The sequence below is a fragment of the Toxoplasma gondii genome, chromosome VIIa (genome assembly GCF_000006565.2).
Source record: "Toxoplasma gondii ME49 chromosome VIIa, whole genome shotgun sequence".
Taxonomy (NCBI): domain Eukaryota; phylum Apicomplexa; class Conoidasida; order Eucoccidiorida; family Sarcocystidae; genus Toxoplasma; species Toxoplasma gondii.
Window position 1 is genome coordinate 931,102 of NC_031474.1, and position 24,232 is coordinate 955,333.

The window sequence follows — 24,232 nt, forward strand, 5'->3', positions numbered from 1 at the left end:
CAGACCGCAGATGCTCATGAGTGAAGAGTGGTGTGCAGCAGAAATCACAAAGAACTTGGATGTTTGCATCTCGTGCCGAGTCCGATTCAGTATCATAGGAGCTGCAGTGTCTGTGTTTATTCAAAAGGCGCACCAGTGTGAAAGAAGGGCACCGTAGACTCATCCGGAACTTTGGCGTTCTGTCCAAACGACCTAGAGCCTCCTGTGGTCTTATATTCAGGGACGAAAATGCCACACCTTGAACGAAGGGTACGCAACAGAAACTGCTTGCCTGGGGATTTGCGGGGGCGGCGGCGGGGCCACCCAGCAATTTCTGTTTCTTTTCCTGCGGATTTTTTGCGAAACCACGGAAACACGGCGGTTCACTCACTCCAGTTGCACCGTTGTGAATCTACGTTCATTTTCTGAGACCTTGTAACTTGTTTTAAACGCTAACGTTCTTTGTAAATTGACACACACTTTCGTCCGCCCATGTTTTCTCACCATTGGAAGGCAGCTGCTATCCTACACAGGTAAAGGGGGACCATGACGATCCCGCAAAAGGCGAAAAAAAAGTCTTCGGTGTCTTCAGAAACTATATTTTTTAGGTTGCCTGTCAGCCGAACAAGAGGAATTTATATCTCCTCCGTTCTAATTTGATATACATATATGTATTTATATCTTAAAAACCGACGCCGCTTCTTTTCCTCGGAGTTGGAAATTCACTCGGTGAACTTGGAAAGCTCTCTGTCGCTTCTTCTGAACTCATAGAGGCTTTCCTGGCGTCGCTTTCTTGGTCTCGGAAGACGGAACTACTCGGCAGAGAGCGAGAACGGCCACAAAGGGGTCGGAAAAGGAATGTGCTCAAGTCGAAGAGACAGGGCACATGAGAGAGACGCCACACACGGAATCCGACGCCTTTCCTTTTCCGAGCGGTGAACACGCAGACATCTTTGAAATGACTCTGGGCTTTTGCGGGTCTCTCTCGCTTTTCGCTGCTCCTGCATTTGCGTTTTCGTCCTGCATGCAAATCCTCGAAGAATCGCCGAGGGAAAACGGTTCTGTGCCGTAAAAAGCGATTTTCCTGCCCACGCTGTCTCGCAAACTGCGGCTGGCTAGCGGAGACACCGTCGTGTGAGGGATTGACGCCTTTTCGCTTAGTCGGCGTTTCTGTGAGTTTCAGAGAGAAACTTTCTTGCTAAGCAGGCATGTCCCTGCAGTTGTCTTTCTCTGCCGAGTTCCGGCACCTTCATTCCTTAGTAAATCCGCCCTCTCCCCACAGCGCTGAGCAGACCTAGATCCACGTCGCGATCTTTTCTTCCGCAGCTGGGAAGTGACCCTCTCGGAGTTAGATGAAATTGCTCCGTCAAAGACGGTCGGAAGAAAGGAAGTCTTGAAACGCACTGATTCGTGGAACAGCTTCTCGCCTGTTTTCTTTTCTGCGTTCTGAAAACTCGCTTCAAAGTGACTTTTCGTGTCTACCTCCGCGTAGCAGCCCCTCGGGTCTTCTCGAGAGAGAAAAGGACCCCCCGTCTATGCAACTTTTTCCTGTGGTGTCGTGGCGCTCCAAACTCTCTTCTGACATTTCCTAATCTCTTCTCCTCTTCCTCAAATCTCAAGGTTCCCTCTCCACTCCCCGCTCGATCCTCTTCACTTTCGTCTCGGCCGCGACGAACGCGAAGGTGCAGAACTGACTCTTCTTGTCATTTTCGGTGTCGTTTTTTCTCGCCTCTAAGTCGGTTTTACACACCAATTTTTCCTCGCCTCTCTTTTCCACTTCTTCTCGCGTTTCTTTTCGCAAGGCCTCTTCTGTGATGTCTGTCTCATCCCCCGTTCCTCTCGTTCCTGTCTCCTCTTCTGTGCCCTTCTCATCTTCTGTTTTACCTTCTTGCCTCTGTTAACTTTTCTTCTCTATCTCCCCTCGCCCGTACCCTCCCTCACAACTTCTGTACATCCCTATACATATTCACATGTACACAGCTACTTGTATACATCTACGTCTATGCATATATATATATATATATAGTTTGTTCTCTCTCTCTCTCTCTCTATATATATATATATATAGCCTACGCACTGTATCGTCTGTTGTATCTGCGTCGATCCCTTCTTTTCGTCTCAGATGTCTCTGTCTCTTTCTCTTTGTTTCTCTTCTGTATACGAGCAGCTTCCTCTTTGTTTAACACAGGCACACCCGCTGTCCGCGTTGTCTCTTTTTTCAGCTGCTCCGGTTTCTTTTTGGCGCTTGGGTTCGCGTCTCGCCGAGTTCCTTTCGAGATGGCGCATGTGAAGCAGCGGTTGAAGGTCGCGATCTTGCGAGTCGACGGTGTCGAGGGGCTCAGCGCTCGCCAAGGCTGCTACGTCAAGTTTCGCTGGCGCGGAGACAAGTACAAGACTGAGGCGAAGAAGCGCGCAGGAAATGGCATGCAGTTCAACTTCAAGGCGATCCTGCCCTTCGACAGCAGCGACCCGCGGACGCTGGCTCTCGAACTCTGGACAGCGGCCGCCTTCTCTCACAAACGCGTAGCGGAAACCAGTCTTGACTTGACTCGTCTGGCGTCGGTAAGCGCGCAGAGCTCCCAAACCCGCTGGGGAGGGGGGAGGGGGAGTGTCTCTTTGTCTGGCCTCCATCGCCTACGCCGAGAACGCGGCGACGGACGAGCACTGTCGCAGAGACTCCCGGACAGCCTCCAAAAGTCTCGTCGTTCCGTAGTCGCAGTTTTGGATTTCGGGTGAAGGACCGAGCCTGAGAGGAGCCTGCGAATCGACGCGAAAGACGACGACTGAGAACTCGTCACCCTCGAGCGTCTGCCTTCGAGACGCGTGTACATGTGGTAAACGCTCAGAAATCGACGACCCGCAAAACACCGGTGAAGTCGACGAACGCGGCAGACATGCAGGAGAGCGCGTTCATCAAAGATTTTTCTGTCTCGCACCGGGTCACTTGAGAAGCGCTCTCCTGCACAGTCTCTGTTCCAGCCTCCGATTCGGACGCTTCAGGCTGAGGAGAGAGGGCCGAGTTCGTTGTGGCTGCTGGACACCAGGAGGGACGGAGTCTGTGAAAGAGACCCTTTGGAGCGAACGCGTCTGGAGCTGGTCTTTGAAGAAATGCATTTTGAAGACAACGCGCGCGCATCCCTCTCCTTTCCTTCCTCGAATGTGCGACTCTGCTGCACTTCTGGGGGTGGAGGTCCTGCCGGCCTCTCTGCATGCATGTTTGTGTATCACCTCTCTGCCACTGCAGCGCCTCTCCGCCCTTCGCCTTCTTGCTGTTTCTTCTCTGTTTGTGTTGTTGTCTCTGTCTGTCTATCTGTGTATCGGCCCCTCTTTCTGTGTCTCTGTCTCTCTATCTGTGTATCTGTCTCTCTTTCTGTGTCTCTGTGTCTCTCTGTGCCCTCTCCATGTGCGCCCATCTTCCTCTGGATCTCTGTGTTTCCCTCCCGTTTCGATTTCTCTGTTTTCTTCTTGCTTTTTTCAGGTCTCCGCAACTCAGTGTTCCTGTCCCCTGACGTCTGTTGAGGGTCGACGCCTGGGCGCTTCTCCCGTCCTCGTCCTTTCTGTGCAACTTCAGAACTTCGATCAGGCAGCGAGCAACGCAGAGCTGCAGCAACGTCTCCACCAACATGCTGAGGAACAACGACAAAGGCGAGAATTCGAAAAGCAGCAAACTGTGCTGGAACAACGTCTCCTCGCTGGACGACCCCCCCCTGCTCCTTCTCCCTATGTTCCGCCGCCTCCTCCTGCTCATGTCAATCCTTCGTCTTCCTCTGCCCACGCTGCTGCTCCCTCTTCCTCTTATCCACCTCCTTATTCGTCTTCGGTTTATTCTTCACCGTGTCCTCCAGGATGCTCTGCGTTCACGACTGCGTGTGTCGCGCCTCTGCCGCAACAAGCGCATGCAGGTCCTGCTGCTCCTGGGCCTTACGCGAACTATCCCTACTTCCCGGGGAACACGGCCTACAGTCCGTCTCCAGCTGGCCAGGCGCATGCCGCACATGCAGGCCAAGCGCCTCAGTATGGATGGGCAGCGCCGCAGCAACCGACCTGTGTGGAGGTCCCCCCTCAGGCGCCGCGTCCGTCGATCCAGCAAGGTGAGAGGAAGCGAGGCAGGGAAGAGAATGCGGGGAGCGTCGAGAACTAGGTCCAGGCAGAAAGATAGCCTGCGCACACCAAGCAGAAGGAAGGGATGGAGTGAGAGGCAGAGGAGATGGGAGAAGCAAACGAGGCCAACAAGAAGAGAAGACCTGATGCATAAGGGAGTTAATCTCGAAAGGGCAACGAAGCGTACGAAGGCGAATGCCAGGTGTCAAGAGTTCGGATGCACCGGCGAGACGCGAAAAAGTGAAAATGAGGAGAAGAGGGTCTCTGAAAAATCGGAGAAGACAGCTCAGTCTCAGTGTGCTGGGGAAAGGTTCGTTTTCGCGTTTGTTGTTTCCGCGACTTGAGAAGACCAACGCGAGAAAAAAGGAGGACCTTGACACTTCCATCTGCGCTTTGCTCTTTTGTGGGTCTAAACCTAGTAGGATGGTCCTACTTGTGGCCGTAGGAATTCACAAATATCATAGAGATCAACCGTTTTTGCGTTCGAACGCGACGCTGCAGGCAGTCGACTGGTGATGTCTTAAATTCTTGAAGAGTGGAAGACTGAGCACAGATTCTCGGAGAAGAACCTCCTTTCTCTGAAGCAAATCTCTGTCTTGAAGCGATGCCCTTTCGCGTCTTTCCCTGCAGCGGTACCTCACTCTATTTCTTCTTCTGAATCTTGCGTCTCCACCGTTCTGTTCTCCGTTTTCTCTGTGGTTTCTCTTCTACTTGTGATTGCCGTTTTACGTTCGTTTTTTCTTTTATTTTTGTGTTCCGTCTGCTTGCTGTTTTTCCTTCGATTATGGTGTTTCGTTGTCTTTTTGTTTTCCCAGTTTTGTTTCCTTTTTAGTTCCGTTTTTCGTTTAATATATGCTTCCCGTTTCATTTTTATTTCCTTTTATTTGCGTTTTCCCTCCCAGCAACAGTCACGGCGTCTGGGCACTGGGACGCGACCGCCATAAAGTACATCAAGAACATCTTACCGCAGTGCTCCACACAAGAAATTGAAGAGTAGGCACTATGCAGGAACGGCTGTCTGCAAGGGCGATCTTGCTCCAGTTTCAGAAAACGATCTTCGCCGTCTCGCCCTGTCGACATAACCGTGTTTGTGCATCAACATATCTACATCCCACAAATATATACATATATACATGCACATAAATACGCATGCCTATACATATATATATATATATATGTATATATATATATATATATATATATATACTTGCGTGTACGCGTATAACTACATCAGTACATAAGATAAGGCGTGAATGACTTTCGTGTCTTCCCCTTCTTCAGAGCCTTGTCGGCGGCCGGCGGCGACTGCGAGAAAGCAGTTGATGTGCTCCTGAAGCGTTTGGTGGCGCATGCAGCGGAAGAAAATGAAACTCAAGTTCATCAGTTGGAACACCAGGTAGCGCGAGACTGACAGGCACGAGAGCCTCAGTTGCCTCTTGTCCTTAGAGGCTATCACCTGAAAAGCGAGATCTTCCACAGCGAAGGCAAATGAGAACTCCATTTCGCCTCGCGTTCCAGTGACGGAGTGTCTCAGCAGGACAACACACTTTAGAGACGGGCAGAAACTCCACGAGAATCAGTTTCGTTTTCCCTGGAATCGCCTCCGAGATTCCTTGCTTTCTTTCCTTTCCAGGCCGCAGCGGCGGCGCAGCCTGTGGTGGCGTGGACGCAATACTCCGCGGCTCCTGCCGCCTATGGAGCACCCCCGGCAGGACCCATGGCCCTGGAGACACCTCCAACGCATGCACCCCCACACCTGGGATTCACGCCAGCCCCCATGTACACTCCTGTGGGGAAAATTCCTTCTTCAGGCAAGCGAAACAAACCTCTCTCTCCGTATTTGCACAAACGCGTGAGGCATCCTTGGTTGCACATAGACATATCTCTACATGTTCGTCTACATATATATATATATATATATGTATATGTATATGTATATATGCATGTAGCTATGCCTTTGCGTGCCTGTCTATACCTGTCTGTGCGTGTATGCCTGCACATCTGAATGTGTGTATTTGTGGATATGTGGATATTTGCATCGGCTCATGTGTACATGCATATATGAATAGATAAGATGCCTCAATTGAGAAGTGTGACTGTAGGAACACAAGACGGGGAGAGATCTCGGGACGCAGACGGACCCCGAGAGAGCGAAGAAAAGCGGAACGTGGAAGAATCTGTTCTGAGGCTTCAGTCCTCGTGGACGCGAAGCCTCGAGAGACACATGTCGCGAATTTGAAAGTACCTTCATCTGTCACTAGCGTTTTGTGTGCACACTGAGTCGTCACGCTTGGTATACTCGTATGCGTACATGTCTCCACATGTCCACATGCAGATGTACATGCATATATATATATATATATATATATATATATATTTCTATATCTCTGTGTGTCGCTTTGTACCAATATTGATATGTGCATGTATGGCTGTCTATCTACATCTTCATGCGTCGTTCAGTGTGAGCGGTATGGAGAGGATTGGTTGTCTGCGCCGAGTTTCTGCATGCGGCGATGGCGCGTTCCCACTGCTCTCCCTCTTGCCTGCGCGGCGTGTCTCGGTTTTCAGTCTTTTACCTCTCGATTTTTTCGCTCTCTCGCTAGGTCGCCGCAAGGCTCTGCTGGTCGGAATCAACTACCGGGGGACCGACGCGGAACTGCGAGGCTGCGTCAATGATGTCCACCGCATGAAAAATCTTCTCTGTTCTGTCTACGGCTTCCACGATTCGTCCACTACGCTTGTTGCCCTCACAGACGACAGCCGGAACAGTCTCTACCGGCCTACGCGGAACAACATTTTGAAGGTTCGTCTGTCGAGCGGCTTTCAGAGTGTGCTTCTCAGCAAAAGCTCGTCCTTCAGTGAATGCGGAGTGCAGAGAGACTGCCGACCGCTGGTGTGCACACAAAGTCTTGCGCATGTGTTGCGGCCTTGCGGAGGTCGTTGCTTGCCTCTCGCTGATCCACTGTGGCATCTGCAAACGCTTCCGTACGTCTAGCTGCATGTGCATACCCACAAATAAGTCTCTAGATCCAAATACATACTAAACTGCGCATTCCTGAAACTGCGTGTGGATAGCCTTCGCTGAGAAAAAACTGGAGAGGTAGGCGAGAGTCCGAGACACAGAGATGAGAAAGAAATAAGGGATTTCCTGTCAGAAGCGAGATGCATCTGCTCATCTCCCAGGAACATATTTATTTTCCTACACTTACACGAATATGCACTGTATGGATACTCTACAGCTATAGATATTTGTCAAATTATCTTTATATATATATATATTGTATGAGATTTGGGTGCAGACTCAGATTCCTATGAGGATTCGTAGCGCACTGTCAGAGGCACCCTGCGGATCAGTTCGGATACTTCTACATGAAAACAAATCGATGTAATGAACCAAACAGGAATACAAAGAGAGGATAGAGCGATACATACAGATAAATCAATGGATATACAACAATATATATATATATATATATATGTAGAGAGGTGGATTTTAGGCGGATACGCGTACAGATACCGAAAACCGTAGATGTGAACACAAGGCGGTGAGCAGAGACGAGTAAAGACGGCGACATTGGACGGTGTTGCTCGTTTTCTGCTGTGACTGTTGTTTTTCTCGAGGCGATGCATTGGTTGACGATTGACAACCGTCCGGGCGATGCTTTGTTTTTCCATTTTTCTGGACATGGCGGGAGAGAAATCGATCGAAGTGGCATCGAAGAAGACGGATACGACGAAACGATTCTCCCGGTTGATTTCGAGACTGCAGGCCAGATTCTTGACGACGAGGTATGTCTGCACCCTCTGTCAAATCGACGAACAGTATTCGATTTGGAATTGGAAATACTACAGACACGTATGCGTAGAACGAGAAGGATGTCCCTCTCCACGTAGACGTAAATACACGAACAGAGGTCTACGACGTCATTTATGGCGAATACGTTTATTTCTGTTTCAAGTCCGAAGCGCTTCCGACTCGCTTTTTTTTTCGGCCGCGACTGGCGCACACTCTCCTCTCGAGCTTCGCCGTCGAGTTCTGCGTCCACTTCTTCCCCTCACTAGCAGTGTCCGGTTCCGTTTGCGTTGCGTCTCGCGCGTTGTCTCTGAAGGATGCAGTTCGCAGTCGCCTTCGCAGTCTCTTCTCCCTCTCTCCTGCCGTTCTTCCTGAGTCACCTGCGTCTGCTTGCCGGGTGTGACAGTCGCTCTTCAGGCGAGTTGCGCTCGCCTCTCCTTCCCCGCTGCTGTGCTTTCTCTGTCCGACGGTTCTCTCTGTTCCCGGCTGCTTCCTCTGCGTTCTTCGCAGCTGCATGCGTTTCTGGTACAGCCCCTACAAAGCGGCTGCCGACTCACTGCCGTCATGGACTGCTGCCACAGCGGCACAGGCCTCGACCTCCCCTTCACCTGGAATTCCCCCAAGTGGCGGTGGGACGAGGAAACCAATCCGTTCTACGTCCTCGGCGATGTCCAGATGTTCTCCGGGTGCGCCAGCCAATGCCAGTGGAGTCACTGCTGCGTGTGTATGCAGTTCTGCACTTCTCTCTCTGTGTACATCTGTGCATGAGTTCATATGTCTTTCTGTTTGTACGTATACATACGTATATACACGTATATGGATTTATGCTTGTGCGAAAGTATCGGTTTTGACATGTATACGCGTAGGCGTATCGATATGTATATGTATGACTAAACAGGACTGCATATATCTATGCGTATGGACACAAAATGACGCAAGGTGAATACGTATCCATATACATATATATATATATATATACATATATATATATATATGTATATATACATGTAGACATGTATATTGGGATGAGCAGGATGATAAGGTGTGGTTGCGTTTTTATGTGAGTGTGGCCTCGCGTCTTTCGGATCCTCTCTGAGGCGAACGAGAACGCGGTGTGTGCTGATACATAGAGGCTGCATTGCCCGCTCCTGTCTCTTGCACTTTTCGTGACGGTTTCGTTCTTGCGTAGGTTTGTTCCTTTTTCACAATTCGACTTCTGCTCTTCATCCTTCGACGAGCGTTTCGGAACTTCGTTTTCACAAAGCGGTCGAGCGTGGATACAGTTGCTCCGTACTTTTTCTCCCGTCCTCACCTTTGCGTTTCATTGGCGCCGCAAGTCCCAGCGTGCGGTTTCCCCTTGATGACATACTGTGTCTAGCGAATGAATTTTCTTCGTCCTGTCGTTTGCCACAATTTCTTGTGTTTCCCTTTCCCTTCCTGTGGTTCTTTCGTTTTCCTGTTTTGTAGATTTTTCCTTTGCCTCCTTTCCTTCTCTGTGCGCTTCGCGTTGCTTGCTTAGGTGCCAAGACGACCAGACCTCTGCGGACTTGGCTGGACATGAAGACCGCGCGCCGGGAGGCGCGATGACGACGGCGTTCATTGCCGTTCTGACTGCGAGGCCGTTCGGCCACTCTTATCCCTCGCTGATGCAAGTGAGCATCAGGTCGAAAGACACAGAGCCCAAGAAAGAAAGAAAGAAAAAAAGAAAAAAAAAAGAAAAAAAGAAAAAAGGCGGGAACAAGGGGAGACATGGAGAGAGGAGAGCGAACGGGGAGACGAAAGGCGTCAGAGGAAGCGAAGAAGGAGAAAAGACGAGATATTCGTTTTCTGATATCTTCGTCGGAGTCGCTTCAAGACTTGTCTCTTCTCCTCGTGTTTCTTCATGCGTTCTCCTTTTATCGCCACTCCCATTGCGACGCTCGTCCTTTCTTGTGTGTCAGTGTCTTCATGAGCTGTCTCTTTTGTCGCGGACCTCCGTCCTCTCTTTTTTTTTCTCGTTTCTTCTTCCATCTTTCTTCTCGCCTCCCTCTCCGCCTCGTTCTCTGCTAGGCCACCGTATGTCGTACGTCCCCCGTACACGTGAGTGTCGTTCTCTTTTTCTCCCCTCTTTCTACGCTTCAGGGACTAACTGAGAGCATGGTCTCCCGAGGCTTATCGCAGCGCCCCCAGCTGACGTCGTCTCAGAAATTCGACTTCAACAGACCCTTCAAGTGAGATTCCACTCTTCCTGTGAAAGCGCGTTTCTGCCAACACAAGCCAAAGCGATCGCTCTGAAGGAGATTGCGACCGGCTGCGACCGCTAACAACGTAACGTTCCACGAGTCTGCGTCCGGCTGGCTGTGTCTCGCTGCCTCAAGTTTGCCGCTGTCTGTCTCTCTTCGTCTCTTGCTCAGCTTGTCGGATGTGATTCCGAATCAAAACCGAGTGCTCGGGAGACAAATTCGCCGCAGACGCAAGCCGCTGCCCAACTCAGAGAGCCGCCGCAGACCTGGCGCAGGCATCGGGGACGCGATGCTCCTCGCGGGGGCTGGCTTGGCCACTGGCCTTCTCGTCGGCTCTCTTCTCAACGACTGAGGGAGAGATTCAGATTTGTTTTTTTCGACCAGCAGAAGCAGGGCACGAGGAAGCAAAAGATGCAGCGATTGACGCCGCACCCACGAGTTCCACTGAAGTTTTTTCTGAAGCCGATTAGGTAGAGATCATGGAACAGCCAGAGAGCGGTTCTCTAAGGGCGCCTCTGTGCGGCTCTGCAGCGTGAGCATCTGCATGCGACGACTTCGCAAGAAGCGACACTGAGGGATGAGCGACAACGAAGAAAGCTCTGAGAAAGACAAGAAGATGCGTGAAAGCGCGAATAGCCATCAGCTTCCAAAGAGTGCATCCTCGACAGTCTCTCGTCTCGCCTTTGTACGCCTCTTTTTGATGAAGCAAAGACAAAGGCAGAAAGAGAAACACGGAGACAGAGGGAAGGCCAGGGGCCCCCAGGCCAACGTCGTCTCACTATCTTGAGCTACAGTGCGAGAGGGTGGGCAGATATTTGAAGAAGATCTGAAGACACCGAAGATTTCTATTCGTGTGGCGTCCGATTGTTTGTCCCCAACAGCCTGTCATTTCACAGAGTGTTACGTGAACAGAAAGAGACATTTGAGTGCTTCATTCCTCCAGCCGTGAAGCGCGAAAGTGCGCCCTCGACGCCTCCACAAGTATCCGGCTTACATTCGAAGAGATGCCGGTACACTTGCGCAAACGTGGACAGCCGCAGTGGCCCTGCAAGTGGGCAGTTCTCGCAAACTTTCGGCAGTGTTGCATCATTCTGCATATGCTCTGGATTGAGCCGCATTGCACTCGCATGCCAAACTCAGGAGACAGATGAAAAGCAGATATACTTGTTGGTAATACTCGTATCTATCTCTCCACATCTATATATATATATATATATACCTTTCTGATCTCATTATTGAGGTTAGCGTGTTAGCTCTTGTCTTATGCCGCGTCGCTGTTTCTCTTCTCGGCGACCATCAACCCAGGAGACAGGACAAATGAAGGAAGAAACAGGAAGGCGACAGGGGATGCGTTAGGCCTCTCTACCTGCCCTGTAAACCTTGGAGCTAGGATGTGAATCCTTTCTTGTTCGCCTCGTTTTCTACTTCTTTTCTCCGCAGAAGAGACGGGGGGGAGGGGGAACCGCACGTAATCGCGAGTGCCCTCTCGGCTCTACAGGAAGCGTATCCTTATATCTGTAGCTCATCAACCTTCATCTTTGCTTCGTGTGTAGTCCCGAAGACCGTAAGCGCGTCTCTTTCACAGTCAACAAAGTCCCTCAAAAGAATCGTATCTCTCAGTGTTCCGCGCCTACCGGCTCCGCGTCTCTCAGGGGACGTGGGCAACGAATTAGCGGCTCTTTGTCTTCTGACACCCGAGCCTACAGAGAAAAGATAAATCGCGGTTGTTTCTTGCTACATCCAGAAAACACCCAAGTTAGGCGAGTTCGCTCCCATAAATGCAATCGAAAGAGGTGCATTCAAAATACCAATACCTCTCTCTATATCTTTACGTATATACATTGATATATACGCCAGTAAATATACAGATAGGGATGTGTCAATATTTATTTAAATGTACAAAACTATAGTTCTATAGATGGTAATGTGTTATTACTTATAATATATACACGGAAATAGATATACGAATACCATCACAAATATATACATATGTATATATATATATATATATATGCACATAAATGCAGGTGCGTGGTTAAGCAACTGGATGCACTGCGGAATGGCGCAAGCGTCTGTGACTGCCACCGAACGACAGTGAGTATGTTTTGTCAGGTAAACTAGAAAACATTCGAAGACTACATCGTTAAGCGCTCGATGGATCGATTGGGAAGAAAAGAGAAGAAAGAGAGAAAAGAGGAGAGAGTGAAGAGGAACGAAAAGAGATGAGAGCATATAGAGAGAAGAGAGAAGAAAAAGGAGAAAGAAGAGAGAAAGAAGGAAGGAGAAAGAAGAATGGATGGAGCTCGAAGAAAGGAGAGACAGAGAAGAAGAACGGCAAGAGAGAAGAAGAAAGAACGAAGAGACCTCGGCGCTTCTTTGCTTGAAGACGAATTGAACAAACGAAATGGGCCTGGCGAAACGCGGTTCTGAACAGAACGAGTTTCCTCCACAACAACAAATCCTCATTTTCTCTCCCCTACATCCTGTCCCCACCGAATATGTTCGTTTTTCCCCCTCCTCTAATTCCCGGATGCTCTTGTCTCGTTGCTTCTCCTTTCCTCGACTCGCGGCTTTTGCTGGTCTCTTCGCCTTCCAGGTCGACGTTTTGTTGTAGCTTTCGCCGTGTCGTTCCGTTCCTGCTCTCTCTGTGAAGGGAGTTCTGCGCTCTGTGCAGAAGCCGCGGTCACTCGTCACTTGCCAGGGCTCCGTCCAGGCTTCTCCGCCTTCGTGGTTGTCTCTTTCTGCAACTCTAAAGAGAGACGCCGTACATCAGCTTCAAGAAGGAGGCGCACGCTTCGGTCGCGACTGCGCCTGTGTCCGGATCGACTTTGGTGCCATTCTTCGTGTACTCATAAACATTGCCTTTCCCCGGAAACAACAGACGTTCTGCGTTCAGCGGCAAGCGGTGGAGGTGGAAGCTGAAAAGAACGGTGTCGGGGAAAACAGAACGCTCAAAGAAGCAGATTCACATCTCTCTACACCTGCGTATGGAAGCGGTAGCACCCAGACGAATCGACACGACAGCATACGAGATTTGAAAGGAAAAAAAATCCGATCCCACAAACTCTTGTTCACGGCAAGCAAAGCAGCGTCCAATACCTGTTGATCAAAGGTTCCTCAATCTATGTATATATCTATATATATATATATATATACATATAGATATTGATATATCGACACACAGAAACGCACATAACTATGCGCTGCGTGTCACACATAGATATATATATATATATATATATATATGTAAGCTATATATATATATATATATATATATATATGTAAGCGTGAACTTATTAGATTTTGTCCGTTCCCGGGGATCCGGTTTTGCGCATAGCTCTTCTCAGTTAGAGAGTGTACCGGTTCCAGTAGGAAGATTTGGGGGGATGGAAGAGAAGCAGGTCGAGAGAGATGCCAGCCATCATGGCGAGGAAAAGAAAAACTCGCAACGACGAGCACCCCTGCTTGAAGTCGAGGTAGTTCAGTGTCGGAACGGAGAAGAGGCGGCAGACGTAGCGCGCCTCCTCGCGCAGCTGACACACAGAGCGGACATCAGGAAGCGCTCCCCTGTAGGGTGACGAAAAGCATTTGAGTGCAGTGAAGGACGTCGGCAGGGACCAGATGCATCATGTGTGAATGGAGGAACAGCGGAGAAAGGCGGCAAAAAAGGACGACGCAGAAGCAGCAAGGAAATGCAGGCGAAAAGACGCCGACAGTGACTAGCAGCAATCTCTCACAAGCGCAGCCACAGACGTAAGGAGAGACAAGTGAGCGCATTAGCATGCATGAGTCCCTCTTAAGTGCAGGTCAAAGAAACTACAGAAAAGAACGCAAAGCAGCAACGAAGCGCATACAAGCAGTGGACCTGCGGCGGCAGATATTCTCGCACTCAATACACTTATATTCACACACAGATAAATATATATATATATATATATATATATATATATAATGCCTACACTTCCTCCAATACATGAGTAAAGGCGTTTGTACACGCATGTGCAAAGGCAAGATATGAAAGCTTGCTCCGTCCCACAAAGGCATACAGACACAAAAAGATTCAAAGATTGCAACCAGCACAGAATGTGGAACTCCACCTTACATATACATATACGCATATATATATATATATATATAGAGAGAGAGAGAGAGAGAGGTATACGAGCGTAGCTGTTGTGCCTCCGTTCCTACATTGATGCTTTTGGGGTCCAGGATATCAAATTGAGGTCCAGTTGCCCTGTTGCCGAGGAAGCGTGTCTGTATGGAAAGGCAGGAGGGGGAGGCCGCTGGGTTTCTAGTGAGGATGCTGCATCGTGAGAAAGGACCTGCGCCTGCGAACGAGAAAGGCGCTCCCGAAGTGAGAGAGACGGCGCTGGGGCAGGCGAGACGGCCAGAAAGGAATCGACGCGAGACGAGTTGAGCGCGGGTGGCGGCCGGCGGGGAGGCCATCGCCGCGAGACCGGAAAAAGCCATGGCGCCCCGAAGGTTCCAGAAGGTAAATGGGGGGGGGAAGGCAGAAAAGGCGGGAAAGCGAACGAAGGCGAAGAGAAAAAGCCGGGTCGAAAGTCAGACAAAGGCGATTTCGCGCCTCTCCGTTCGCAGCTGCCCAACGCAAGCACCGGAGGCGCGCAGGTCTGAGCAGTACATACACCCGGGAGACGCCGCAAGTGCGCGTGGCCGCCAAATGTGGACCGTTGACTCCGTCAGTTCAACACTTGTAGATGCATTCCGAGAGGAAGAACCCAGGGTTTTTCCCAGGCTGTCTCTTCTGGCTAATAGGATTCTTCGCCTTCCTACACGGGCGTCTTTCGCGGTGGAACGCCCAGAGTTCGGGCGAGGATGTCGGCGAACCCCCTTCTTGCAAACGTCTGTCTCACAGACTGCCTCCAGGAATCGGTTTTCCCGGGTAATTGCACTGTTTCGCTCCGCGAAGGACGCGGATCTGTCGAGAGATGCCGAAGTCACTCCAGAAGGCCGGACATACTTTCCGGGCCGACGGTGAACTCCCGCGGTTCCGTTGCCCCTCGCGTGTGACAGCCGCTTCTCGTGGGTCGTCGTCAGTTTGGCCAGAATGCCGCTTTTCGAGAGAAGATGCCAGTGAGAACCCGTTTTTCGGTAACCATGACTCCAGCCTTTCTTTCCTAGGTCCGCCATAGTGAGAATTTCTCTCCTGCACGGATTCCGGAGCGTTTCCTCCAGCAGCGTTTTTCGCAAAGCCGCCAAGTTCCCCGTGAAAAGACTCTGCCCGCCTGCCCCTTGCAGAAAATGCCGCCAGACTTCGCCGGCGGCGCCTGAAAAGAAGCCGCGCACGTTGTCTCTGAGGGACTCCGTTTGAGCTCGTTCTTTTTGGGCGAAAGTCTGGAACTTTGTTTGCGGCGAGAAGCCACGCGCTCGGCGTCTCGAGGCAGCGAGGCACCATTTTCTGTCAAGGTGTGTATGTACGGCGCCCCGTCTCTTTTTTTCCCGCTAGGTTTCAGCTACTCTTTTCCATAGTCACGGCGGCGCAGCTTGCCCGGCATTTAAAAACCAGGAAACGCGTCCCTCTGTCAGTCTTCCGTCACGGAATCTCTCGGCTTCTCTTCTCGTCGACTCTCGACACTCTGTGTTTGGCTGCCTCCTTTCGCGTGGCATCGCAAACTCTGCGCTTTCTCCGCCGCCAAGTTCCCCCTCCCTTTTTCCAACACCCCTGGCTAGTCCCCACTTCCTGATCTCGACTCCCCTACGCGTTCCGCCACGTTCTGCTGTTACCTGCCTCCTTCGCGGTTTCCCCGGCTGGCTCAGACTTGTTCGTCCTCTGCTCGGCACGATGAAGGCAGCGGTTTTTCGGAACCTGGCGGTTGCGTGGCGACCGGCGGGAAGTTCGCCTCTTCTGTCGCAGAAAAACCAAGGCCTTTCTTTCTCGCTGCTGCCTTCCGCGGTGCAGCGCAGAGGTTTCGCGAGTGCAGGAGGCAAGTATGACGTTGTTGTCGTCGGCGGCGGCCCCGGCGGCTACGTGGCGGCCATCAAGGCGGCGCAGCTGGGCCTCAAAACTGCATGCGTCGAAAAACGCGGAACTCTCGGCGGAACCTGTCTGAACGTCGGATGCATCCCCTCGAAGGCAGTCCTCAACATCAGCAACAAATATGTCGTAAGTCATCTCGAGAGGAGACGGCAGCAGAGGAGAAGGAAGGGGAGAACGCGGGAGAGCGCATGTGACGGGAGAGCAAGGGAGACAGGAAGAAGAGAAGATAATCCAAGGAAGCGCAGAACGGAGGGAACGGACGAAGGGTGAAGATGGCGAAAGGAGCATGAGAAAGGGGAGAACCGGAGACGTTGAGAGAGAAATGATGTGAACAGCGGGATGAAGGTGTAGCAGCGAAGACAGGAAGGCAACAAAGAACAAAAACGTGGACGAAGAGAAAGAGAAGAACGGAGATCAGAAGGGTGTCAAACCTGACAGGAGGTAGGAAATGGAAGGAGGGTGGACAGAAACACAGAGAAGAAAGGAGAGACGCAAATATGCGCAGACGGCTGCCTCGGGAGAGAAGAGAAACACTACGCGTTTGCGAGACAGGTGCGAATCTCTGCGTGACTGTCGCCGTTTCGCATGGTTCTTTTATCCGATCGCACCTTTTTTCTCACACATTTTGCCTCCTTATTTCTCAGGATGCTCGCGACCATTTCGAGAGGCTCGGAATCAAAATCGACGGCTTGAGCATCGACATCGACAAGATGCAGAAGCAGAAGCAAAAGGTTGTCTCCACTCTCACGCAAGGCATTGAACATCTCTTCCGAAGAAACGGTGTCGACTACTACGTGGTACGCCGGTGGACGCAACGGCGAAGAAAGGCGAACGGGTGTCTCCAGATGCAGTTTTCTATTATCAGGATTCTCTTGCCTCCTGCTCTTGTTGCGTGGTGATCTCTGCTTTCCTCTCCGTTTCTTCTCCACGCTTTCTCTCTGTCTCGTTCTCTGCCGATGTGTCTTCCTCTGCCTGTCTCTCACTTTAACCTTCATGTATGTTTTTTTCTCTGCATTTCTCTTTTTCTCTGCGTCTCTGTATCTGCGCCGCGGTCGTTGCTCTCCTCCGGCTTCACTGTCGTTTCTGTTTTCCCTTCCTCTCGCGCGCTCGGAGGCATGGCAGTGGCAGCCGTGACTTGCAGGTCCACTTCCGTCTCAGGTCGCCGGCGTCACTCCGAATCGAGAATCGAGAGGCCGGCCTTCTTCCTGTTCACTCTGGTTGCTCTGGGAGAAATGTCGAGAGCATGTGCGTTCGTTGTGTCCTCTTTTCGCTGCCCAGGGAGAAGGGAAACTCACAGACAGCAATTCCGTCGAGGTCACTCCTAACGGGAAGTCTGAGAAGCAGAGACTCGACGCGGGTCACATCATCCTCGCCACCGGGTCGGAGGCGTCGCCTCTCCCCGGAAATGTCGTCCCGATCGACGAAAAAGTTATCATCAGTTCTACAGGCAAGCGTTCAGATCTATGTTTCGTCTAACAGGGTCCTGCTTTTATCGGTGATGCAGATCTTCGCAGTTGCGCCTCTGCCTCTCTCTCTTCCTCTGTCTCTCGGAGCCTCAATGGTCTTCCTCACTGTTGTCGTCGGTCATGTAGATCACTTTCCAGGCGAGCTGTTCCTCTTCCTCTGCGTCTGTGTGTCTCTTCTGTTCCTCCGTATGTATAGTGATATGACACACATCTGCCACGGTCTCTGGCTTTTTCACTTTGATACCAGGGAATTCGACGCACTCGCGTTGACGTATCTCCCTTCGTGCTCACATTGTTCACATGCCACAGTCCAATATTCTTTGTATATATATGTATCCGTCTTCGCACCCGTCCTTGCATATATATATATATATATATATATATAATATGAACAGGTTTCTTTGCATTGTTCGCGTTCTCAAGTGTATGCATGTGTTCTTTCCGTTCCTCTGCACACGTTCGCACCAGCTTATTCGCAGCCGTTTGATGTTTCTTCTTTCTTGGTGTATGCGAATGCGCATTTTGAAATACGAATTGATTTCTCGTTTTCTCAGGAGCACTGGCGCTCGACAAGGTGCCGAAGCGCATGGCTGTGATTGGCGGCGGCGTCATCGGCCTTGAACTGGGTTCTGTCTGGAGGAACCTCGGCGCGGAAGTGACTGTCGTCGAATTCCTTGACCGCCTCCTTCCTCCCGTTGTGAGTCACCCTAGCATCTCTTCCCATTAATATATATATATCTTTATGTGTGAATGATTGTGGACGTATAAACATCCATATCCATCTATCCGTATTTCCATGTCAATGTATGCACGTACAAACTGAAGGCGCACATAAATATTTATATGTCTGTCTGTGTATACATAACAGTAAATGTAGTCACACATGCTTATAAATATACATATATATATATATATATATATATATATAGGCAAATATGTATGCATGCGTAGACATCGAAGGAATGTTGTTATCTGTGTATTGGTAGTTGTGTCTGTGCATGTGTGGTGACCGTGGTGTGTACGTTGTATTTTGGGAACCGAATATAATCCGGCTGTCTGCTGGAGTTTGCATGTAGGACGGAGAAGTGGCAAAGGCGTTCCAGAAGGAGATGGAGAAAACGGGAATTAAATTTCAACTGGGAACAAAAGTCGTTGGTGCCGATGTCCGCGAGTCTTCCGCGACTCTGCATGTTGGTGAGAAACATCGTGAAAAATATAAGTCTCGCCTGGTGTGTATCTTTTGGCACACATGTTCTTTATGTATGGATAGATTTTAAAGAGATTTTTAGATTTACATTCGCTTGTTTCTTGTTAGACATATGCATTTGTGAGCAAGTGTGAACATCCACGTTCCTCTTTCTACATTTCCACATTTGCATATCCATTCATATATATACATGTATATATATATATATATAGATATTGGTATCTCTCCATCAGGATGGCGTGAGCCATGGTAGTACGTGGACAGTGTGTGCATGCTTGCGTTTTTTTGGCTGCAGTTCACTGCTCTATTTCTTGTCTTTCTTTTCCTTTTTCCTCAGAGCCAGCAAAGGGTGGCAACCCCTTCGAGGTGAGTCTCTTGTCGAGTCTGACCCAAGACACTTGTGAATTCATGAAACCACCTTTCAAATATTTATCGATCGTGGTAGACAGACACACAGTTGGAGACTCTTTTCTCTCTCTCACTGAATCCTTTTCCAGAAAAAGAACACCTCTCACTCATGCATGTGACAGGAGGGGTAAGCGGATATAGATATAAACGTACATACAGTACATACATTCCTACGTACATACATATGTATATATATATATATATATATATATATGGATGTGGCACGCCTTTGTACGACCGCAGATGTCTGTACAGAGATGTGGGTGTTCCGTTTCATTTTCGTTCCTAGACGCGTTTTTTTTCTCGATTTTCTCGCTTTTTTTAGATGGAGGCAGACGTCGTTCTCGTCGCTGTCGGGCGCCGTCCATACACCAAGAATCTCGGCCTGGAGGAACTCGGCATCGAGACCGATCGCGTACGCTTCGACGTTTAACCATTTGTATAAATAATCCAAATCGTCATGTATTTTCAAATCTATTTAGACAGTTATATATCTTCATATGTAGAACTGTACACTTACATGCATATATAATAATGTATATTTTGCTATTTATTTATGTATATTTTTAGACGTGTCGCACAGGCGATGAGTGGCGTGGGGGTTACACAGAGCTGAGTAGATTTATTTTTTCCTCTGTTCGCCGTAGGGAGTCGATTTAATTTCAAAGGTGGGTACGAATATGCGTGGAGAATGCTTCAGTTGTACATGTTTCTAATCACCAGCAGGCTGGATGAATGTGTTCAGAGAAAAGCGATGTTTCTGGAAAGCAAAAGCGGAGCCTTCCTCTGAGGGAGGAGTCTCGAAGCCGCACACGTGACTTTACCCTTTTCAACAGACACAGAGCGCTAGAGCAGATCTGTCGGATTTACGTCTTTTCATCTTTGTTTCCTCTCGCACGCGAAAATGTAAAAGAGATTGACAGACGGACCTCACGGCTTGTACGCAGAAACGCGTAAATCTACACAGAGACACACACGCACACATTTTTGTCTGGTCAAAGATAGCTGAGGAAACATGTAAATAACTACGGATTTCTGTGTGTGAGCGTGCAAGGGCGTTCGAGTGTCTGTGAAGTGTTCTCTGATATTCTTCTTCAAATGGGTTTACAGGTGGGCCGCGTTGTCGTCGATGACCGATTCTGCGTGCCGAACTACCCAAACATTCGAGCGATTGGGGATCTCATCAGAGGCGTAAGCACTCAGACGTCGTGACATCTGCAAATGCTCGAATGCTTCTGATATTATATATATATATATATATATATATGTATTTCCTGCATATGCACATGTGCATTCAAACACGACCTTTACACATTCACATATATATGTTTATATATATATATATATATATATAGAGAGAGAGAGAGAGATATATATATATAGATATATAGATATAGGCCAATATCTGAATTGATAGGGTTTGCGTTTCTCCCTGTGTGCACATGCATCTCTGCGTTTAATTCTTTTTCGTTGTGTATGTTTTATGTTAGTGAGTATGTGGCACACGTATTGTGTGAATGCGTCGTGTATGTGCTGCCTCCTGTCGTTTTCCTTTTCTGTCGTGCCCTTCGTCTCGCTGCCTTGTTTCTTTCGTTTTGTCTCCTTTAAGCCGGTGTTTTTGTGTCCGTCGATCCTCTCTCCAGTTTCTGCGCGTCTCTTGTGCGGTCTTGTGTCAACTCGACAACATTTGTCCGACGCCGCGTGCGAAGCCGACATGCGGTTTTCCGTTTCCCTCAGCCCATGCTTGCGCACAAGGCCGAAGAGGAGGGGATTGCATGCGTCGAAATGATTGCTGGAGTCGGCGAGGGCCATGTGAACTACGAAACGATTCCCTCCGTCATCTACACGCACCCTGAGATTGCCGGCGTCGGGAAAACTGAGGAAGAAGTAAACTCGAGGAAACGTTTCACGCAGAAGTCTCTGAAAAATCAGGCTTTACTGGGTCGATGGAGGACGTTCCAAAACGGTCACTCTTCTGCCTCATTATAATTTGTGTCATGGAGCCGTGCGTGACGGACAATCGTTCGGTCGGCAACGAGGGCGATGCTGAACGACCTAGAGTGTTCTCTCGCACCTCGAATGGACGCGCGTTTCTCAGCCGCACAGACACAGGCAGCTGCGCTTGTCTTGGCGAGCTTGTTTTGACATGCGATATGGTTTTTCTCTGACAAACCGTGTTTCCGGCAAACAACCTGCGCTTTCCAGTCCTCTCTGCCCGTGACGCGTGCGGATGATGAGCTTCACACGGGACGGGGGGGGGGGGGGGGAGGCTGGTTCTTTTTTGTTAACGCTTTGAAAGGTTTTTTTCGCGAACAGTGCGAAAGAACTTGCGCCGCTTTGGGGGAGAGTGTGCGCCATGCGTCCAGTGTAGCTACACCTCCGTGCCTCTCCAGGAATGAAACGTTCCCTCAACAGAAAGGCCGAGGCAACGTGGCTTGCCTTCGGGGATGACGCACATACCGTACAGCTGACACGTATGTCTTCTGCCGCACTCTGTCCTCAGCTCAAGGCGAACGGCGTGAGTTACAACAAAGGAACATTCCCCTTTGCGGCGAACAGCCGGGCGCGCGCAAACGATGTCGCGACAGGTGAGAAATGCTGTTTCTCCGTGAGCTGCCTGCTTCGCTTCGGCGACGGGGGTCTGCGTCCCGTCTTCAGTGACGACGTCTCGTCTTCCTTCTCTCTCCCCTCAGAGGCTGTCTCAGCATTCTTTTTCGTCTCTGTGTCACTTTCGTCTTCCCACTCCAGGCTTCGTCAAGGTCTTGGCCCACAAGGACTCGGACAAACTCCTTGGCGCGTGGATCATGGGTCCGGAGGCAGGTGCGGCACTGGGGAAGCGTGCGTAGAATCGATTCGGCCTATATTCGGGCACGTGCGGTCATCCCGCCTTTGGACTTGCGCTCGCCAAGCCGTTTTCTGGCCCTCGGTCGCTGCGTGCCCACTCTCCATTTCCGTCCACGTTAATCAGAATCCATTCTACAGATATACAAGTATTCATATGCATGCGTATATATATATATATATATATATATGTATGTGTATATTTATATGTAGAGGGAGATGTGTATATCGATGTACCGTTAGATGTAGACAGATAGATAGACATGCGCATCGAGATAGATACCGGCAAATGTCCAAGAGTGTGTATGTAGATATCTGTAAACCGGTGCGTTCGTCGAGTGCGTGCTTCAAGCCGTAATGGCAGAGCGTTTTTTTCTTAATTTGCAGGCGAGTTGATCGGCCAGTTGGTCTTGGGCATGGAGTATGGAGCAGCTGCAGAGGACCTGGGACGCACCTGCGTCTCTCACCCGACGCTCTCTGAAGCTGTGAAGGAAGCTTGCATGGCGTGCTATGACAAGCCCATCCACATGGCGTGAGTTGCGCGAGAACGAACCGTTTCTGGAGACAACAGAATGCTTCCAAGGCACAACGATTGCTCGGAACGCGCGAAGATCTCCAAGGCGTCCCTGCTTTTCGAAGGACACCACGCGCTTCAGAAGCGCCGGACCACGACAGGAAGACGCTGCGACGTTCATCGCGCGTGCTCACCCGAGAAAGTGGAGAGAGAAAGGCATGTCAAAAAGCCGAGAAGATGCCGAGGCAGGAGACCCAGAAAGGGCAGGAGAGTCGACGAAGAACGGGGAAACCGGCGCTTGCCCGTCGACGCGCAATCGTGCTTTAACGACGAAGACCGCGCGCGCAAAGACAGGTGACTGGCGGGTGAGAGGAAACAGAAGCCAAACAGAAGCTCGTGGAAGGAAGAGACAGCGGAGTGAGGCGAGAGGCGCGAATCGATTTTTCAGCTCTTGTGGAAGAACCGACAGCGAAGGCAGAGCGTCTTCGCTCGAAACGAAGGCCAGGCGCACCTTCTCAAGGCCGTCGTCAACGTGTCTCTCTCGACTTGTCCCTTCTTCTCGCGCCGTCGTTCGATGAGCCAGTCCTCGACGGTGTCTCAGCGACGACCAGGCAAACTCTGCAGGGAGGACGAGAGAAACAGAAGACACAGAAGAGAGGAGACAGCGCACAGAGAAAAGACGGCGAAGAGGGTGCGCTGGCGCAAAGAGAGACGCCACTTCGTAGGCTTGTGGAAACATCACTTGTCTGACATCCTTGTTTTGAAGAGCACGGTTCCGGGGGTCTTTCGCTGGCGAGCTGAGATACCCGTGAAAAGTACAAAACAGAGACATTGCAGTCGGGCGGATGCCTCAATCGAGCTTTCCACCCAGGCTCGAAGTGCTGCAGCTCTCAGTTGCCCGAATCATTGCCGAAAAGGTATTCTTCGCTTTGACTATCGCAGAAGAGCGACAGTGAAGCTTCTGGTCACCTCTGGAACCTGCTTGTTCATGTCTCCGCATGCGTCTGAAATCGTGACTTTTACGCACCCTCTCCGTCTCCCTTTTGTTCTCGTTTTCCCGCGGTAGCTGCTCTTCGCCTTTTCAGCGTCTCCGCGTCAGCCTGTCGGGCAGGCGACGGAGTCTCAGGCCTTTTCGCCGTTGCACGCGGGAGGAAGAAAAGAAGAGAGAAAACGAGTATAGGGAAGAAGAGAGAGAAGCTCAAAAGAAGGCGTACTCCCCGCGCGTCGTGTGTGTCTGCGGGTGGAACGGCAGTTACAGCGGTTCATGCAATTTCTTGAGAGACAAAGACCGCGTTTGTAGATGTCATTGTTCGCCAAGAGGCCGCGGCAAGACGTTCCCATTGAGGCACTGCTGTGAAAAATTATTCTGTTCTACCCCCCTAGAAGGTTCGTCCTGACATCCGAGACTGTGGCCGACGGTGACTCTAAGACACACGCACCTCGGATACTCATGTCCAGATTACACATGCATATAGAGAGTGAAAACTTGATTTTTATACAGATAGATATACATAGGCAGATGAATAGGTGTGCATGCAGAGCACAGAAATGAGTTTATTTTTATACATAGACTGCACCGCTGTAGAGTGTGAAAGAACTGATGTGAAAAACATGTACAGGATATATATATATATATATATATATATGCCTATGTGAATGGAGAAAGGGGAGGTTGAAAAACCTATTGAGGTTGCCATGTG

At 50.1% G+C, this 24,232-nt stretch overlaps 3 protein-coding genes across 3 annotated transcripts; 2 read left to right on the forward strand and 1 right to left on the reverse strand.

Annotated features, from left to right (window-relative positions):
* Positions 1 to 1,190: 1,190 nt before the first annotated feature.
* TGME49_206490 (ICE family protease (caspase) p20 domain-containing protein) lies at positions 1,191 to 11,037 on the forward strand. Its single transcript, XM_002367789.2, has 11 exons — positions 1,191 to 2,541; positions 3,458 to 4,070; positions 4,983 to 5,073; positions 5,362 to 5,476; positions 5,714 to 5,891; positions 6,684 to 6,883; positions 7,702 to 7,869; positions 8,384 to 8,559; positions 9,393 to 9,525; positions 9,995 to 10,083; positions 10,267 to 11,037. Exons 1-11 carry the CDS (start codon positions 2,257 to 2,259, stop codon positions 10,445 to 10,447), a joined length of 2,229 nt encoding a protein of 742 aa, XP_002367830.1. The 5' UTR covers positions 1,191 to 2,256; the 3' UTR covers positions 10,448 to 11,037.
* A 1,087-nt stretch (positions 11,038 to 12,124) lies between these two features.
* TGME49_206480 (hypothetical protein) lies at positions 12,125 to 15,382 on the reverse strand. Its single transcript, XM_002367788.2, has 3 exons — positions 14,287 to 15,382; positions 13,456 to 13,628; positions 12,125 to 13,013 (listed from the first exon to the last, which is right to left on the reverse strand). The coding sequence occupies exons 1-3, from the start codon at positions 14,566 to 14,568 to the stop codon at positions 12,845 to 12,847; spliced, it is 624 nt and encodes a 207-aa protein (XP_002367829.1). The 5' UTR covers positions 14,569 to 15,382; the 3' UTR covers positions 12,125 to 12,844.
* Positions 15,304 to 23,989, forward strand: PDHE3II (pyruvate dehydrogenase complex subunit PDH-E3II). The gene is made up of 12 exons (XM_002367787.2): positions 15,304 to 16,222; positions 16,741 to 16,893; positions 17,375 to 17,543; positions 18,117 to 18,259; positions 18,639 to 18,756; positions 19,107 to 19,135; positions 19,503 to 19,592; positions 20,288 to 20,368; positions 20,915 to 21,064; positions 21,681 to 21,765; positions 21,926 to 21,997; positions 22,406 to 23,989. Exons 1-12 carry the CDS (start codon positions 15,902 to 15,904, stop codon positions 22,552 to 22,554), a joined length of 1,560 nt encoding a protein of 519 aa, XP_002367828.1. The 5' UTR covers positions 15,304 to 15,901; the 3' UTR covers positions 22,555 to 23,989.
* Positions 23,990 to 24,232: the final 243 nt, after the last annotated feature.

What these genes read in the sequence shown, in the direction of transcription:
- TGME49_206490 (XM_002367789.2), top strand. Translation starts at nt 2,257, where the DNA reads ATGGCGCATGTGAAGCAGCGGTTGAAGGTCGCGATCTTGCGAGTCGAC. An exon ending in TCCACACAAGAAATTGAAGA is followed by an intron (nt 5,074 to 5,361) that starts GTAGGCACTATG and finishes CCCCTTCTTCAG; the next exon opens with AGCCTTGTCGGCGGCCGGCG. An exon ending in TTCATCAGTTGGAACACCAG is followed by an intron (nt 5,477 to 5,713) that starts GTAGCGCGAGAC and finishes TTTCCTTTCCAG; the next exon opens with GCCGCAGCGGCGGCGCAGCC.
- TGME49_206480 (XM_002367788.2), bottom strand. Translation starts at nt 14,568, where the DNA reads ATGGCTTTTTCCGGTCTCGCGGCGATGGCCTCCCCGCCGGCCGCCACC. An exon ending in TGGACCCCAAAAGCATCAAT is followed by an intron (nt 13,629 to 14,286) that starts GTAGGAACGGAG and finishes TCTGTGTGTCAG; the next exon opens with CTGCGCGAGGAGGCGCGCTA. An exon ending in AAATCTTCCTACTGGAACCG is followed by an intron (nt 13,014 to 13,455) that starts GTACACTCTCTA and finishes CGTTCTTTTCAG; the next exon opens with CTTCCACCTCCACCGCTTGC.
- PDHE3II (XM_002367787.2), top strand. Translation starts at nt 15,902, where the DNA reads ATGAAGGCAGCGGTTTTTCGGAACCTGGCGGTTGCGTGGCGACCGGCG. An exon ending in TTGGGGATCTCATCAGAGGC is followed by an intron (nt 20,369 to 20,914) that starts GTAAGCACTCAG and finishes CGTTTCCCTCAG; the next exon opens with CCCATGCTTGCGCACAAGGC. An exon ending in GATCATGGGTCCGGAGGCAG is followed by an intron (nt 21,998 to 22,405) that starts GTGCGGCACTGG and finishes CTTAATTTGCAG; the next exon opens with GCGAGTTGATCGGCCAGTTG.